General features: G+C 37.4%; 3 protein-coding genes across 4 annotated transcripts; 1 reads left to right on the top strand and 2 right to left on the bottom strand.

The window, feature by feature from the left end:
- Window positions 1-502: 502 nt before the first annotated feature.
- On the top strand, window positions 503-3,245 carry LOC122086212 (chaperonin-like RbcX protein 2, chloroplastic). The gene is made up of 5 exons (XM_042654949.1): window positions 503-1,193; window positions 2,163-2,254; window positions 2,615-2,672; window positions 2,758-2,823; window positions 2,922-3,245. Exons 1-5 carry the CDS (start codon window positions 852-854, stop codon window positions 3,027-3,029), a joined length of 666 nt encoding a protein of 221 aa, XP_042510883.1. The 5' UTR covers window positions 503-851; the 3' UTR covers window positions 3,030-3,245.
- Window positions 3,246-6,466: 3,221 nt separating this feature from the next.
- Window positions 6,467-8,318, bottom strand: LOC122085805. The gene is made up of 3 exons (XM_042654390.1): window positions 8,215-8,318; window positions 7,895-8,134; window positions 6,467-6,865 (listed from the first exon to the last, which is right to left on the bottom strand). The coding sequence occupies exons 1-3, from the start codon at window positions 8,266-8,268 to the stop codon at window positions 6,710-6,712; spliced, it is 450 nt and encodes a 149-aa protein (XP_042510324.1). The 5' UTR covers window positions 8,269-8,318; the 3' UTR covers window positions 6,467-6,709.
- A 2,485-nt stretch (window positions 8,319-10,803) lies between these two features.
- LOC122085428 (putative disease resistance protein RGA4) lies at window positions 10,804-15,036 on the bottom strand. Of its 2 annotated transcripts, XR_006142125.1 has the most exons (3): window positions 11,595-15,036; window positions 11,410-11,498; window positions 10,804-11,208 (listed from the first exon to the last, which is right to left on the bottom strand). XR_006142125.1 is itself a non-coding variant. In XM_042653857.1 (2 exons), the coding sequence occupies exon 1, from the start codon at window positions 14,698-14,700 to the stop codon at window positions 11,626-11,628; it is 3,075 nt and encodes a 1,024-aa protein (XP_042509791.1). In that variant the 5' UTR covers window positions 14,701-15,036; the 3' UTR covers window positions 10,804-11,498; window positions 11,595-11,625. The 2 variants fall into 2 exon arrangements, 1 of the variants encoding a protein (XP_042509791.1); XM_042653857.1 differs by having other exon boundaries at window positions 10,804-11,498.
- Window positions 15,037-16,421: the final 1,385 nt, after the last annotated feature.

Below are 16,421 nucleotides of genomic sequence, written 5' to 3'. Positions count from 1 at the left end.
TTTAAAAAAAAAAAAAAAAAAAAAAAGAAAGTTCTCGATAAAAATCTGAAATTTTGAAACATCATTTTTTCGTTTAAAAATTATATTTTGACACAGAAATTGAAATTTTCGTTTTTAACACGAAACGACGTTTCTGAAACAGAAACGATACCAAACGAACAAGATCGTTTTTCACATCACTTGTACTTAATATACACTTTGTCCTTTGTGCCGTCATTTTGCATACCGTAACAATGGAATGACAACTAAAATCTTAAGATATATTATTATATTGCTTGCCGTCTTGAACTGAATCTTTTCCCACGTACCTAACAAGAAGGTTCAGTAACAGTTAGAATCTCTTACACGACTGTTGGACCCAACCAGCATCTGACACGCGGAAAAGCCACCAAAATGGAAAAACGGTCCAGGTTAGTTGGCGCGGCCGGGTGGATGGTGGTAATACCTTTGAAGCCTATTTTGGAGCTGAGTAATTTAAATTTCTATTTAACCTTTGAATTCTGAAGGTTTCCAGTGAAGAGATTTGGACCTCACAAAAAGCGTCTGGTCACTGGTGAGGCTTGAGAGATCCTCATTCCTCAAAACCTTTTTCCTCTTTTGTTCTTATTACTAAACCCTAATAAAGCTTTTCCCGTCAAAGGCACAGCCTCGTATTCTTTCCATTTTGATTCCATGAATCTCTGATTGTAACGGTTTTCTAGCAGATACCCACTACTGGTTTTGCAATTTTCCTTGGTGTGTCTCTCTTATTTCGATCTAAATTGCAGTGTTGAAGAAGATAGACTAGTCTCTCTCTCTCTCTCTCTCTCTCTTGAAGAAACTGAAACTTGTTGGGTTGAGTGGTTGAAAGGATGGTAGGAGCTGTGTCCATCGTGGGTTCTGCAGTTGTGGACTCTCATACCTGTCCATGTCTCTGTTTGGATGCTCTTTCATCTTCTGGAATGAATTTTAAGAGCACAAATGATATTGGGTTGTCTAGAAATTTAATGGTAAGGAAGCAATTGAAAAGAAATGGATCGTTGGAGCTAAGCAGCTCATTTGTGGATGCTTGGCATGAGTGGCGTCTTTCAACGAAAGTATTTTCGGGATTTGTGAATGTCCAGCATTCAAGGAAACAGAACAAGGGTCGGAGTCTTGCTATCGTTGATGAACTTGGAGGACAATATGAAGATAGTTTCGAAGATGTTCAAAGGGTAAGAAGATTGATATAACGCAGTCATTTTTATTTAGTTTTTGTTGATTAATTTCAGGTTTTGATGACCTTTCGTTTCAATGTGAAATTGGATTGCAAGCCCTCACTTATAATCTAAACAATTTAGCTTTTATAATGTGAATTCCTGAATTTTGAAGCATCCTTTTTGGAATATGTTTATCACTTACTGGTTATAGATGAGAAGGAAATAATTACTTGCCAGATTGCCTGTGTGATGAGTATCTTATAAAAGGGTTTTCAGTAGTGCGCCCCTAGATGAAAGAGGACTTAGTTTATGTCTTTCTATTGTCCATTACAGAGTATGCTTAATTTCCTTTACCTTAATAAGGCAAAATAATAATAAAACTATTTTTTAATGAAAAATAACTATTAATCTTGGATTTGGGCTAATTTATACTTAGTCTTGCATTATGTATGCCTTGAAGATGTATAGGAAGACTAAATGTTTCAGGAAATATTAGAAGCTCCAAACATTCTAATTTAAGTGATACTAATATGCTTGAGATGTTTAATGTCTTCATTAAGTCACCAACCAAAAGAAGCTGAATGATTTATACTCATTCAGATACATGTCTGCATCCAGATCCATGTGGGTGAGGCTGTAAACAAATTACTAATCTTGGCTTAGTTTATCTGTGATCTCGAGAGAGGTTTTCATTCATTTTAGCTGGCTATTTTATGTTCCAAGTAACATTTCTTTATTCTGCATACTGAACCTTCCCTCATCATATAACAGAATATGCTTGAAATTAGTTCCCTGCCTATCATTTCCTCATTTTTTTTTCTGTGTCTGTTCACACTAATGTTACCATAAATTTGCTAGTTGTCTGAGTAATTAGTTGCATGACTGCTGACTTAACAGAACCTATTTATCTTATTTTCATGCCAGAGTTAGGTATTATAATTATCCACACTACTTTTTCCTGATAAAGGGTTTATTCACTTGCAGCAAATGCTCAACTATTTTACATACAAAGCTGTGAGGACTGTTCTTACGCAGCTTTATGAGATGAACCCGACACAGTACCGGTGGTTTTATGAGTAAGTGGATTATCTTTTCACCAGGCATCCCCTGTGGCAATTTTGCTTTCTGAGTATCTCATTCTTAATTATTTGTCGCCATGCTTCCACATATTTGAAGCCCTGTGGCTTGACTTGTGTCTTATAAGTGCCAAGATGTTGAAGGGTCTAACAATTGAAGGGGTTTAATAGTTGAACAATTGCACTAATTTCTTTGAACTGGGGACTTTCCCTGTTCTGCAATTAGATGGTTGATATATGCTACAATGAACATTATCATTCACATTACTTCAACCTTGGCTTGCATATATGGTACCAATCATGTGATTTTTGTGTCATTTTGCCATTTTATTTTACTTCCATTTCATCTCTTCTCTACAGTTTTGTATCAACAAATCAACCTGCAGATGGAAAGCGTTTCATTCGTAACCTTGTGAAGGTATTAATTGGCTAAATGCATTCTAGCAAGTAGCAACTCTGTTTTAATGGATTAGAAAGTTCACTTCAAAAATCTTTGTTTTCAGGAGAAGCAGGATCTTGCTGAAAGAGTGATGGTAACTCGCCTTCACCTGTATGGTAAATGGGTCAAGGTATGCACAAAACCATGCTGTTTGCATCAAGAGCTCTGCTTTGATATTGAGCATGAAAATAAATTGTTCCAATTTTCATGGCTGTCTTGATGATACAGAAATGTGATCATGCTGCAATATATAAAGAAATTTCTGATCAGAATTTGGAGTTGATGCGTGAACGACTCATTGAAACTGTGATATGGCCATCCGACAACACACACTGAAAAGATTGGCTGATGGGTTAACCCTTTATCTTGGCTTTGAAGAGCTGTTCTTTATTTGTTGTTCTTAATGTATCAGTATATCTTTGCTCTATGTTTGGCCAGTTAGGTCCCTAAAGGCTTTCTAGATTTTTTTTCCCCACAACCAAAGGAAATGTTGTAAGCTGTATTCTTGCATGTGTATATACATATTGATAGAAAATTTCAGTTCAGAGTTCACACATTATGGTAAGAACCGATCTTGGAATCTATTTTGAGGTTTTAAAGAGGAGATTTCGATCTTTTCTTGTGGTAAAACATTGCCAAGGCCGCAGTTCATACACCATGGATTATAGGAATGTTTAACTGATGTGAGAACTTTCTCACACAATTAGTATTTTCTCTGTAAGCTCATCCCCATAAATTTCTGTATATGGCAAGCAAAACTCCTACAGATCGAAGGCGATTATTCCACTTGAAAAAATCTTATTCTGTTAACTGTGTGAGTTGGTGTCTTGTTGAGATAATGATGGAATAGATTAAGCATTGAAACATGAACTTGATGCAGTTTGTGATAGGACTACTGCTTATGATGGTGGAAAGTGGAAACTATATCTGAACAAGGAACCAGAATGGTTTTAATGCAGTAAGTGAATCTCAAGGACTAGTGCATTGATAAACTAGTGTTTTGTCCAATTAGCTTTTCCAATAGCATTCTGATCTGCATTGTTGAATACTCATTTTCTTCAGTTTTGAACTACCTGAAAATATTTCTGGCACAAGACAAGAATATTGGCTGATGTGGCAATTTGGGCCACATCAGCATACTCCAACAGTTGTAAGGATGGTTTTCTTAGATTTGTGGGAGTATAACTGCAGCCACTTGATAGAGGGAACTGGTTATATAAACCACACTCCTGTTCTGAAGAACAAGATATTCATGTATACTCCATTGCAATTACAAGCCAACCATTATCCTTGCCAAATTTAAGACAAATTTTGGAACTATCGCAAGAATTCCAGGAGGGGCAATAATTTCAAGAATAGTTTTAGAGAAAAAAATCCTCTCCTACATAATCGACCTCCCAATAACTCATTTAAAGGTTGGGGTAGTTTGAAAATTGCAAAAAGGTTGGGGTAGTTTGAAAATTGCATCCTTAGGTGGACAAGCGTTGAGATGTGTGACCAAATTCTCCTAACCCTTCAATGATCGTTGGAAAGTGGTCATTGAATAAGAATCGAATCCTTATTTTAGATGCGACTACAAGCTCATTCCCACTTCATCCTAAATTTAATACACATGTTTACAACTAGGACAAATTTCACACTAATTTTAGTACACACGTTTTTTTTTTTAAAAGATATAAACACACGCTTACATGTAAGACAAATCCTGCGTTAAATTTAACAAACACGTTTTTTTGGGTAACGTTAATAAACACATGGTTTTATTTTTTCTATTTTTTTATGCTTGACAAACAGATCATTTTCCTCAAACCTTGAAACCCCTCACCATAGTCCCTGCTGGTCTCTATCTCCTCTGGTCTCTCCTCCCTCGCCCTCGCCTTTGTTTGAAACCCTCTCTGTGCCATTCTCTTTCACCTCATTTTGGGTTGATGAATCTTCACTTATGTGAAACTTATGTGTGGTGAGAGTTCAGTTCTTTTTTGCTATTCTACATACACATATAAGGAGAAAAATCGGATATTTTCCATTTTTTTGGTATGTTTTCTTTTTATTTTTTTCTCTATTTCTTTATCCTATTTTTTTTTTTCTTAGGAAATGGTTTCTTTATTTCATTTTTTTTTGTTCCTTCATTGTCTCCTCTTCCTTTTTCTATTCCTTCCCAGAGTCCACAAAGAACTTTGCAACCTTTACAACCCTACTTTAAACTTGGATCTTTCTCGCTCGCATCAATCACCACTATCTTGACAATCTATTGTTATGATGAACTATTAGAAAATAATATACTTAGAACCATCATTTACATTTTAATATAATTGACGATGGCGAAACATCAATTGCCACCCTCTTGTTAATCTCTATCACTATGACGAACATAGTTGCAAGAAGTGAAATGGAAAAAGTGTCCCTTGGGAAAACGGATTGAAAAACGAAGGACATAAAAGATGAAATAATTAATGATTAAACCAACAATAACTTCACTTTTAATCTTCTATCTATGTCTGAAGAAACCAACAAAACTTTAATCAAATATATAACATGACAGATAATATATAATATATATCAACATTTATCACACCATCGAGTTCAAAACTTGAAAACAACCTCTTTTGCCAAGTAAGAGTAAGACTACGTACACTTGCCTCTCCCAAACCCTATAATGGCGAGAGCCTCTTGTACTGGAGTGCCCTAATTTTTTTTTTTTTTTTTTTTAAATCATATTATATAATCAAAATCAAGGTTAAGTTAGACAAGACTAGGCCAGGCCTAAATCGAAACCTACACCCAAGATTAATATTTTTCAACCTTAAGTCACCCTTCTCATGGTTGGAAACATTAATCCTTTTTGAACTCGAGACATGTAGGAACAAAAATTTTAGCCCTTTTTCAGGCTCAAGACGGGCCAGGACCTTTAGAAATCTTAACCCTTATCAGGCTCAAGACGGGCAGGGCAAGTTCAGGCAAAAATAAATTATATTGCTACATGAGTTGAAAAAAAAAAAAATAATAATAATAATTGCAACCCTGATAATAGGGATAAAAATCCTCTGCAATTCCTTATTCGTGCAATACCCCATTCAGATGGTGATACGGGGATAAAGTGATTTGAACGGCTCAAATTAATCCTACATTGATCCAATTTCAACTCACTGGTTTGAAGTTGGATCAATGTAGGATTAATCTGAACCATTCAAACCACTTTGTCCATGTGTCACCCTCTCAAGGGGGTATTGCACAGAATTGTACAAAATTAGAATTGCAGACGATTTTTATCGTGATAATATACATAGAAATAAAATCCCAGTAGCAAGTTTAAAAATATCCTCTAGGTAAAAATTTTCACCCTACCCCTAAGATTCCATCCTTGGTTGCTCCAGAAGTTGCAACCACTTCCCAATCACTTCCCAGCCCCACCCCTCCGGTTACCTCTCTCTCTCGCTCTCTCTCTCTCTCTACCACCACACCCCCACCCCGGAAAAAAATTGTCTGCAATTCCGAATTGCAGACGATCGGAATTGCAGTCGATTCAACCCCCCCCCCCCCCCCCCAACAACAAAAAAAAAAAAAAAAGGAATCGTTTCTTTTAGATAGATTTGAGTTCCATGTTTTAATGATATGCCCCTTAATTCAACGTACACGATGAAGCTGTAGGCGTATTTCATCTACCTTTTGAAACAAAACTGATCCTATGAACACTGAAACATGATTCTTTCATTAAAAACTACATTTATTATTGAAACGAGTTTCATTCACCCCGCCGCCCAACTCCAACCCAATAATAAAAAAAAAAAAAATCCTTCACCCACGGCGAAGGAAGACCTGGGTGAACACTCTTAACAGCTGGGGCAAAAAAAACCTTCGCCCCACTACTTACACAAAATTACACCCACCACCTTTATTATTTACACAAATAACACCACTTTTATTGTCCTTTAACCAATTAAAATCACCCCATCATCTATCTACAAAAGAAAGAAAAACAAACTAAAACCCAAGAAATTAATGGTTTCTCAAAAGCTTCAGCCCTCGGCTTTGCTGTCTTTCATTTTGGGTTTTCCTCCCACGCATGACTTAACCAGCTGCTTCAATCCCTTCCTTTTCTTCTTTTGGTTGGGATTTCTTCTACCCTCTCCCTCTTTCACTCCCTTCTTCTCTGCCTCTATTTCTTCCTCCATCTGCAAACACAACTGTTCCACATATATCATCCATTAAATTTGAATTTTACGGCTCAGTCAGTACTAGCCAGGTCCAAAATAGTTGGTTCAACTCCAACCCGTTGGACCAAGACCTTACCAAGTCTAAGGGTGTCAAAACCTAAACCAACTGAACCGAAAAAAATCCGAATCGAAACTATGGACCCATCTGATTTTGTTTGTTTTGTTTCTGTGTGAGAAACAATAAAAGCGATTTTTTTCCGTTTTTATGTTAATTTTTTTGAAATTATAAAAAAGTATTTAATTTTTTTGTTTCTCCAAATATTTTTTAGCAATATAATCAATCGAGTTCAAGACACAAGTTAAGGCAAAGCCAGACGTTATTAACTTATGTGTGAATGCACGGCCTCAAGAGTTACAGACATGCTTCGTAGAGATGAGCTCCATAAGAATGAATGAAGGAAATCCAGAACTGTAAGTCCCGCACAACCAGGTTAGAATCACCACTTTTGAAGAGCGAAAAATTTCAACAATCGATTGGTTGGATATGGTAGGTCGAATAAAATATCAAAAATTTTCATAACTTTTATCTCTCCTACTTGTTTCTAGAAACAGAAAAATAAGTCTAATTTATTTCTTCGTTTCCTATTTAGATCCTGTTTAGAAACATATATAAATTTCTATTTCTATTTGTTATATTTTTAATAACAAGTGATTAAAAAAAAATCAATCGATTTTTGAGATGATTTTAGTTTTTTAACACAGAAAACTAGAAAAACATGTTTTTAAAATAAAATCAATCGGGCCTAAAGCCTTAAACAGGCTGATTTTAGTTTCGATTTGAGATATTACTTATCTGAAATCGAATCAAACCAACCAAACTAAAACCGGCTCAAAATCCAATCAAAATCGATACAAGAAATAAAAAACAAATCCAATCAAAATCGAAAATTCCTTATTGATTTAGTTTCGATATCATCATTTCTTGATCAAAATCGAACCGACCGATTGACACTCTTAATTAGGTAAGCAGTAAACTAGGTGGGATACCTCTAGAATACGGTTCTCCAGATGGACGAGGCGTTCAATGAGAGAACCCTTGACCCCTGTCTCAATCATGACGACGTTAATCGGACGGCAATGCTTGTCCAGGCTCTTAGGAGATAAATCAGCCGACAAGCTTCCTCCATCGCTTGCCAGGGGCCCACTCGACGGCGTCGATGTGTATGAGCTCTTTGCTGATGATGATGATCTCATGTTGCACCCTCTGATTTCCTCCAACTTCCTCAGCTGAAAAAAACCCACAAAACTAACATCATGAGAGAGAGAGAGAGAGAGAGAGAGAGAGAGAGAGAGGGAGGTGCCATTACCGTGATATCAAGCCGGTCCAGTCGAGAGAGAATGGGTTCTTCAGTGGAAGCCATTGCTCGCGGCCTTTTAGCTTTCTCGGGAGATTTCTTCTCTTTTCTTTCTAGATTTGTCTCTTTTCTCGGGAGCCGAACGCACAGAGAAGGGCTTTTGAAGGGGGTGTGCTGTGTTGAAGTCATAGTGACACGTGTTTAATGCAAGCCCACCTGTCTGACAGACATCACACGTGGCGTGTAGGATATGGGCCGTCTATTTTGTTATAGATAAGGATGACGTGGTTATGGTTCTTCTTGTAACTCGTCATGAATTGCATGCAATCTGGGAACGAAACACGCAACGTGATCTATTGTCCCATCTTTGATTCTCGAATCGTGTAGAAGGACTTATCCGAGACCCAGCATTTAAAATTGACACAACAGCATTTTTGGTTGCCACGTGGAAGTCCATCTGGCATTTAAAATGAATGCAAAATTGTGTCTCTCTGTTTATCAAGTATTGCTTTCTGTGTATCATCCATTTATTTGTGATGGTTTCTTTGAACAGATTACCAAAACTGTTGGTTGGGCAGTTGCTAATTTATTGAAATTATGATTTTGTTTTGCTTCCATGAGTCATGGATTTTCAGGAGAGCTGCTAGACACCGAAGGCTAGGGGCATTTTGCGGGGGCCTGCAACAAACAATGGCAGAAGAATACCAGAGACTAGAGTTGTGGATAGATAATATTGAAGATCTTATGACATGGCTTCAATAGGGTTATCAAGCTGGTTAGCCTTGGAAGTGTAGAATTTTTTTGACAATCTCTTCTTTGTCTCTTAAAGATGATCTGTAATAAGGAGGAGGATTCGAACCATTTTGCTTAGGAGTGTCAAAAAAGCTCAGTCAGCTCGAGTGTATCTTAACCCACCATGAGTCTGAACAAGGCTTGAACTGAGATTTCAACCCATAGGATGGATTAAGGTTGAGAATTTCAGGCCTGACCTAGGTTGGGTTGGGCTTGGGTTGAGGTCTCAAACCAACCCAACCCGATCGACTTAACCCAACCCAACCCAACCCAACCTAACCTAACCATGTACTATAAGTCTTTCGTTTTCCACAATCTACATATATATATATATATATATATATATACGAAAACCTTAATCTTTGACCCTTGCAAATCATCAAGATCAAGCAATTGAGTAATCAATAGTATTGGGTTAGGCTGAATTAGGTTGATATCAGTTTAATTAGGATCTATCAAGGCTAAGTTGGATTGATCCTGAGAGCTAAGATATCCCAACTTAACCTAAAAATGGACTGAACTTGAATTGACTTAAGAGACCTTAGGGTGCCCAACCCATTGACACTACTAATTCTATTGAGAATGCTCGGCCAAATTGCTGTGGGACTCTGAATGTAGGGAGGGTGCTATCACTTTAGACGATTTTGGTCCCTAGTCACATTCCTAGAAATAGGGGATTGTACACACGTGAATTAATTGATTAAAATTGGATACAAGATCATTGTATGGGGTGATGGATAAGACGGATTTGCCCTCGCTTTTTAATAAAAAATAATTTTTATTAACTTTTTAGTTTTTACTCTTGGGTTGTACCAATGTTTTGGGATTGGATCGATCAAGAATTGGGATCGATCTATTTTTTCTTCAGATAGATTGGAAATTGGCTATTTTATAATACAAAAAAAGAAAGGTACATGATTACATGGCTCCTGTGTTCAAACACATTGTCATGTGAAATTAGCAATCTATCACATGTGAAATAAAAAATCCCATGTGTGTTTATGTTCTTGTGCACGCTCTCATTCGTCCCGGTGCTAATGTAAAGGTTACATGATCAAGTAGTGATTTCTTGTTCATTAAAATTTGAGCAAGAGTTCTCTATCTAAGAGTAGTCCCTGCACAAACACAGGGGCCAATGAGAATGCAAGATGAAGTACCAATAGGGCAGACAGCAAGCATGCCCCTGGCAGACTTCTGTTTCCCTTCTAAAATTCTCTCTCTCTCTCTCTCTCTCTTTGGTTGAGGATCCGAATTAGATATGAAGAATCAGCTGATTTGAATCAGAATCAGTTGAGTCAGATCCCGATTCAACCTGATCCATGTCATATAAAATGGAGTGGCAGATTCAGCACGATCCGATTCAGATTGCCTGCTGTGGCCAATCCCTGTACAACTCCAGCTACAACAACTTAGATATCTTCATCAACAAGGCCGACTTGAAGAAAAATGACAACATTCTTGTAAATTTCCGTTCAATTGGATTTCATGTGAGGGAGTTCCAGTAATTAGTCCCTAATGATGTTTAATTTTTCCCTAATGGGGTTTAGTTTTTCCCTTCTGATTAGAAAGTTTTTCAAATTCTTCTTGCCATATTGTGGTTTTCTAGCCATTTGAATGATAAGGAAACTTGGTTTTGAACCCAGGGCACAAAATATTCTATGTGATGGGTCATCAAAAATAGAAACAAATTGGCCTCCTCCTAATTCATTTGTTCCAATGATGGTGTCATAAGTGGCATATTTGTTCTATATACTCTCTGCTTTGCCTCTGTATGGAGTATGGAAATTTGGAATACTTGAAGCAAAGACATTTGAAACAGTTCTTGCTGATACTGAATTGAAACACGACGTAACAAAATAAGAAGATAGAACAGAGTGCCTATGTCTATGGTAAGATGAGAACGACTTCACTAGCAATGGAGGATAGAGTTACAAGCTCTCTTTATGTTACTTCTCTGTTTACAAAGAATTCCCCCTCAAACGCCCAAAACCATTATAACCATTCAAAGCCTTCACATACAAAAAATGTCCAATCCATTCAAAGCCTTCACCATCATTCAAAACCCAATCCAATCGATTTCATCACTATAAACATCAAAATGTCCTCCACAAAAGCCTTCACATACAAAAAATCAAGCTTCTCAATACTACCCATTTTCTTCAATTCTATAATGTAGATCACCTCATTTGCTTTTGTCAATTCTGTGTCCCCTATCTGACAAAAACAATTATCTATTAATTGTACTTTAATTACATTTTTTTTTTTTTGAGGGTTTGTTTAATTCAACTTGTATGATAAATTGTTGAAAATACTAGCAAATTATTAAATTAAAACCTAACTAGATAATCCCTAATTGGGATCATTGAAGGAAGAAAATGATGAAAAAATAACCCAAAAAATAAATGAGAGAAATACCAGATCGACAACTCCTGGCTTGGGCAAGGGAAATTAAATCAACAAAAATACTTGGAAGCCTATAGCCCACAACTTTTTGAATATTTTACCTGTCAACAAAAGAGAAGAGTTAAAAGTAAATAATACAAAAAAAAGGGGAAATGATTCAGCGGTTGTGAATGATACATGATTCAAAGATGACTAACCTGACATTTGAAGAAAGATTGTGCACCAAAATTACACATATTGGTCATCAATTTGGATGTTCTTTATGTGTTTGATCTTTGGCCACTCCTCGCCTCTTCCCCTGCTGCATCTTTCTTCAAGAAGGGGGCAATTTAAAATATTTAATTTTTCTAGTTTGATGAAGCATCGCAATCCTTCTTCCTCTTCTGGAAGATACATCAGATTATTGCAATCTACAAGACCCAATGTTCGAAGCGAAGAAAGGTTCCCCAGCCACTCTGGCAGAGCTGCCACACTATGAAACTCATGTATTGCCAAGAATTCTAATTGGGTGAGGTTTTGAAGTTGCTCAGGAAGAGACGAAAGCTTAGACCAGCCAACAATATGTAAGTGTCGAAGGGAGGACAAGTGTTGGAGATGCTCCAAGTTGGGAAAAGACTCCAGCTCTGATGAATACCCACCAATCCACAGCAATTCAAGGGTATGAAGGGTGTGTAGACCTTCTGGTAATCCAGTGATTTTTTCATTTCTGATAAAAATAAATCTCCGAATAGAGTGCAAACCTCGTACATCTGGAAATGATGTCAGAGAAGGGCAATTCCTTACCAGCAGTAGGTCAAGAGATGATGATATGACTTGCACACCCTCCTCCTCGTTTGGCATAATAATTGCTTCAAGGTCGGGGCATTTTACAATATTTAATTCTTTGACATTGTTGTGCAATAATCCTTTTGGCAAAAACTTAAGCTTCGGCATTTCAAATATATATAATTTGCTAAAAGACGGAAATCGACTGGGCATAGTCACCAACTTTGGGCAATCTTTTAAAAACATCCTCCCAAGGCGAGGGAAGGAAGGGAATGAGCCTTGTGGTTCCATCCATTCCTCAAAGTTAGGCAACTGTTCAAAGGAAAGCTCTTCTAATGAAGGGAATGTTGTTGTAGTAAGGGAAACTTGAGTACCATTGCTATCATCCCCATGATAGAACTCACTTCCAAGACTCTTCATCCTTTTCAATCTCTTTAGATGAAGAATCTTAAGTGATGGTAGCTGTCCAAGTGGGGGGACATGTTCCAATCTCTCGCAGTCATGTAAGAAGAATTTCACCAATTTAGGGAGAGATAACTCACACACACGCATCATCCATTGAGGCAAATTATCACCTCCAAAGTTTTTGATGATCAGTTGTTTCAGATTTGGATGAGGTCGAAGACCTTCCAATACATCATCTTCGTCAACAACAGTTTCATTTCCCAACATAAAACTATTGTCGCCACCCAAAACATTACTTCTCCATGATAAATGCAACATATCAAGCTTTTCTTTTCCCATTAAATTTGCCTCCTCTGCTTCCGTTCTACTTCTCACGTTCTCAAGATTGTAAATACCTAAATTTCCTCGAAGGTCCAGGCGTTGCAACTCTTTGATACACTGCTCCCTTTTGTGGCCCACAATAAATGTCGATAATCCATTAAGGTAGATTAATCTTCCCATATCAATTGGCATTTGACTCAAACTTCCATCTTCCCTATAAACATTAAGTTGCCTCAACTTTACCAGTTTTCTCATGTCTTCGGGAAGCTCTTTTAGAGGACAATTTCCAAGATCCAATGTTTGCAAATTGTAAAGGCTGGTGATAGATGCAGGTAATGCTTCAATTGGATTGAAACTAAGGTCAAGGTGCCTTAAGTGTTTCAACTTCTTAATGGAGGATGGTAAATCTTTGATTCTACAATTAGATAATTCTAGAACACGTAAACACTTGAGTTTTTTGAACAAAAAATCAAGGACATTTCTGCCAATGGGAGTATTGGCTCCTGTGAATTTCAAATGCAACGATCGCAAGTTTCTCACCTCAGATAAGTAGTCTTGAATCTTTTTTATGTCACCATCCGAATATAATCTCAAATGAAAAGCATTAGAGTTGCTTTTTAATCCTTCAGCACCAACATTTATGTTGTCAGGCCTTGAAAGAGAACATGCCAGATCAAAAACAAGATCATGGATCTTGAACTTAATTAGACCAAAATCATCATACTCAGCGTCTTGGAAAAATGAATTCCACAACAATTGATTGATGTAAATGTTTCCAATATCTTCCATTAATAGCCTACTTCCTGTGGATGGTTGAAGAAACCCCAATGCCATCCATTGTCGGATTAAATCATTTCTGAAGATGAAAGCACCCTTAGGAAATATTGAACAATATAAGAAACATTGTTTCAAATGTGATGGCAAGTGATCATAACTCAGTTTTAGTGCAGGAAGGACTCCATTTTTATCCATAGGTAAATCCCAAATCTCATTATCCTTTATTGATAACCAATGTTGTTCATCTTTCTTGATATGCATCAAGCCTCCTAGTGCTTTCGCTGCTAATGGCAAGCCTCCACACTTTTTCACAATTTCCTTCCCTATTGCCACCATATTTGGAGTCTGTTCAGCCCCTCCATTCCCGAAAGCTTTATTTTTGAGAATAGACCAACATTTATCTTCTGATAAGCTTTGAAGGTGGTATGTATCAAATGTGCCTATCATTGATGCAACTTCAATAATACGAGTAGTAGCAATGACTTTGCTATTTCTCGCACCAATTTTTAATGAAGTCTTAAGCATATCCCATTGCTCACTATCATCATTCCACATATCATCCAATACAAGTAAAAACCGCTTCTCACTCAACTCATCTTTAAGGCTTTGTTGTATGACATCAATAGATGAAAATTGGCATGTCCTTTTGGTCACAGATTCTGTGATCTCTATCAAAATTTTCTTAACATCGAAATCTTTAGAGACATGGACCCATATTCTTTTATCAAAATACTTAGCTACAAAACCATCATTGTAGACTAATTTAGCAAGCGTGGTTTTTCCAATCCCTCCCATTCCAACTATGGGAAGGGCCATAAGAATATCTTGATTGTCAGAGCTTGTTATTATACTTGCTATCTTTGACTTGTCATCATCCCTTCCGACAACCTCAGACTCATCTACAAAAGAGAATGTCTCCATGGTCTTTCTATTTTGAAGATATGTGGGTACAAATAAGCTCACAAGATTTAATGAATCCATGTCTCTTTTAATTTCATCAAACACCTTGTTTACATTCTTGATCTTGTGAGCCATCTTTAATTTAAATGCAACTGAAATCGAGTGCAAGAAGAATTTGCTTACCTTGCTGTTTGTCACCTGCAATCTTGTGGTTTGATAACTGAAGTCATCCAAAACGTCTACAGCAGCATAAGTTACATCTTTAAGCCTTCTTAGGAATAGTCTCACAGTCTGCTTTTCTTCTTATTGTCTTTCAGCATCATCTAGTAATGCTTGGATAGCAGTCACAGTGCGAACTAACTTATCCAGATCTTCCTTAATATTCCATACAAGGCCAATCTCCTCGGTTGCCATGGAGATCAGGTTCTTCAGGATCTCTCCCACACCACTCACAACTATTTTTGCTTCAGCCATTTCTCTCCTCTCTGGTGAGACTCTTGAAGAGAATTGAAACACAGAGAGGTCTAGAAAGCAAATACAACACACGGGGATTTGGGACTTAAAAGTTCTCAACTTAGTCAATATGTGGCTTTTCTTGTTACTTCACCATATCTATACGTGTGGATCCCACGCGGAATTGGAAGTCTCAAGTCAGTCAGAGAGTTATTGTTGGTGCTCTGCTCTTGCTACTCTACCTTCTTTGAATTTACAGATGTTAAAGTCTATGGCTGTTGGCTTGAATTATTGTGTTTTCCTCCCTCCCCCCCCTTTGAATGCATCTCATCATCCATGTGTGTGAACCCCGCACGGACTGCCATTCTCCCTATCGGGTCGGTGTGCCAGAAAGTAGAAGAAGATAACTCAAATGATGGCTTGGAGCCTTGGAGGCCATGACAGAGTGTAACCCTATTATTTTTATTATTATTATTATAAAAATAAATAATGGAAGAAGGTTGGGTATTAAGAGTGTAAGTGATGGCCAAACCCACCTTAGCCCGTCCTAAGCTCGAACAAGGTTTGAGTTAAGATTTTTAACCTGAGGGTTGGTTAGGGTTAAAAATACTGACCCTGGGTAGGGTTGGGTCGAACTTAGGTTGAGGCTTAGGTCCAGCCGGGCCCAACTTGGGCTTTATTTTAACCATGATTTATATAATATAATTTAGGGTTGTCATCCAATCCTTTTATTTAGAATAATGAAATTTCGGTCATTGATTCTCATGATCAAGTGTCCTGAACATCTATTATCGTGTTATACTTCATAATTTAGATTTATCATCGTATCCCTAAATGCTTCAGCGGGTTATAGTAGGAATCCAAGGTTGTGTAGTGGTGAAGTTTACTAGTTGATCTTTAGATTTCTTTGAACTTTTTGGTGGTCAAAAGAGATTAGAGACGCTTTATACTAGGGGTGAAACAGGGCCGGGTTGGGTTAGATTTCTTAAAACCCTAACCCAACCCTAGGTCCTCAAAATTCCACCTAGGCCCAAACCAACCCTGCCGGGTTCATACCAACCCAACCCGGCCTTGATAGGGTCAATTAAGGTCGGGCCGGGTTGGGTTGACCTTGACTTCTATAATGGTTGGATTAACCTTGATTGACATGTTTTTTCATTCATGTCTCATATTTTAAAAAATTATAGAAAAATAAAATACCTATTGGAATCCTAATTTCTATTACAAAGATGCAAGGTTAAATTTTTGGTTGGGTTGGGTCGGGTTGGGCCGGGTTAAGACCTCAACCCTAACCCAACCCAACCCTGACCCAGGGTTGGGGTTTTTCAACTCTAACCCGCCCTCAGGGTAAAAAAACTTGGCCCAAACTCTATTCGGGCTCAGGGTGGGTTTGGGTTATCAGG

The sequence above is a fragment of the Macadamia integrifolia genome, chromosome 8, assembly GCF_013358625.1.
Source record: "Macadamia integrifolia cultivar HAES 741 chromosome 8, SCU_Mint_v3, whole genome shotgun sequence".
In the NCBI taxonomy this organism is placed as follows: domain Eukaryota; kingdom Viridiplantae; phylum Streptophyta; class Magnoliopsida; order Proteales; family Proteaceae; genus Macadamia; species Macadamia integrifolia.
This window is presented reverse-complemented; position numbering and strand designations above follow the sequence as displayed.

Excerpts from the sequence above, each read along its gene's own strand:
- LOC122085805 (XM_042654390.1), bottom strand. The coding sequence starts at position 8,268 with ATGGCTTCCACTGAAGAACCCATTCTCTCTCGACTGGACCGGCTTGAT. Across the intron at positions 8,135-8,214 it reads TGGACCGGCTTGATATCACG|CTGAGGAAGTTGGAGGAAAT; the intron begins GTAATGGCACCT and ends GGTTTTTTTCAG. Across the intron at positions 6,866-7,894 it reads TGGAGAACCGTATTCTAGAG|ATGGAGGAAGAAATAGAGGC; the intron begins GTATCCCACCTA and ends TTGTGTTTGCAG.
- LOC122085428 (XM_042653857.1), bottom strand. The coding sequence starts at position 14,700 with ATGGCTCACAAGATCAAGAATGTAAACAAGGTGTTTGATGAAATTAAA.
- LOC122086212 (XM_042654949.1), top strand. The coding sequence starts at position 852 with ATGGTAGGAGCTGTGTCCATCGTGGGTTCTGCAGTTGTGGACTCTCAT. Across the intron at positions 2,255-2,614 it reads CAGTACCGGTGGTTTTATGA|TTTTGTATCAACAAATCAAC; the intron begins GTAAGTGGATTA and ends TCTTCTCTACAG. Across the intron at positions 2,673-2,757 it reads TCATTCGTAACCTTGTGAAG|GAGAAGCAGGATCTTGCTGA; the intron begins GTATTAATTGGC and ends CTTTGTTTTCAG.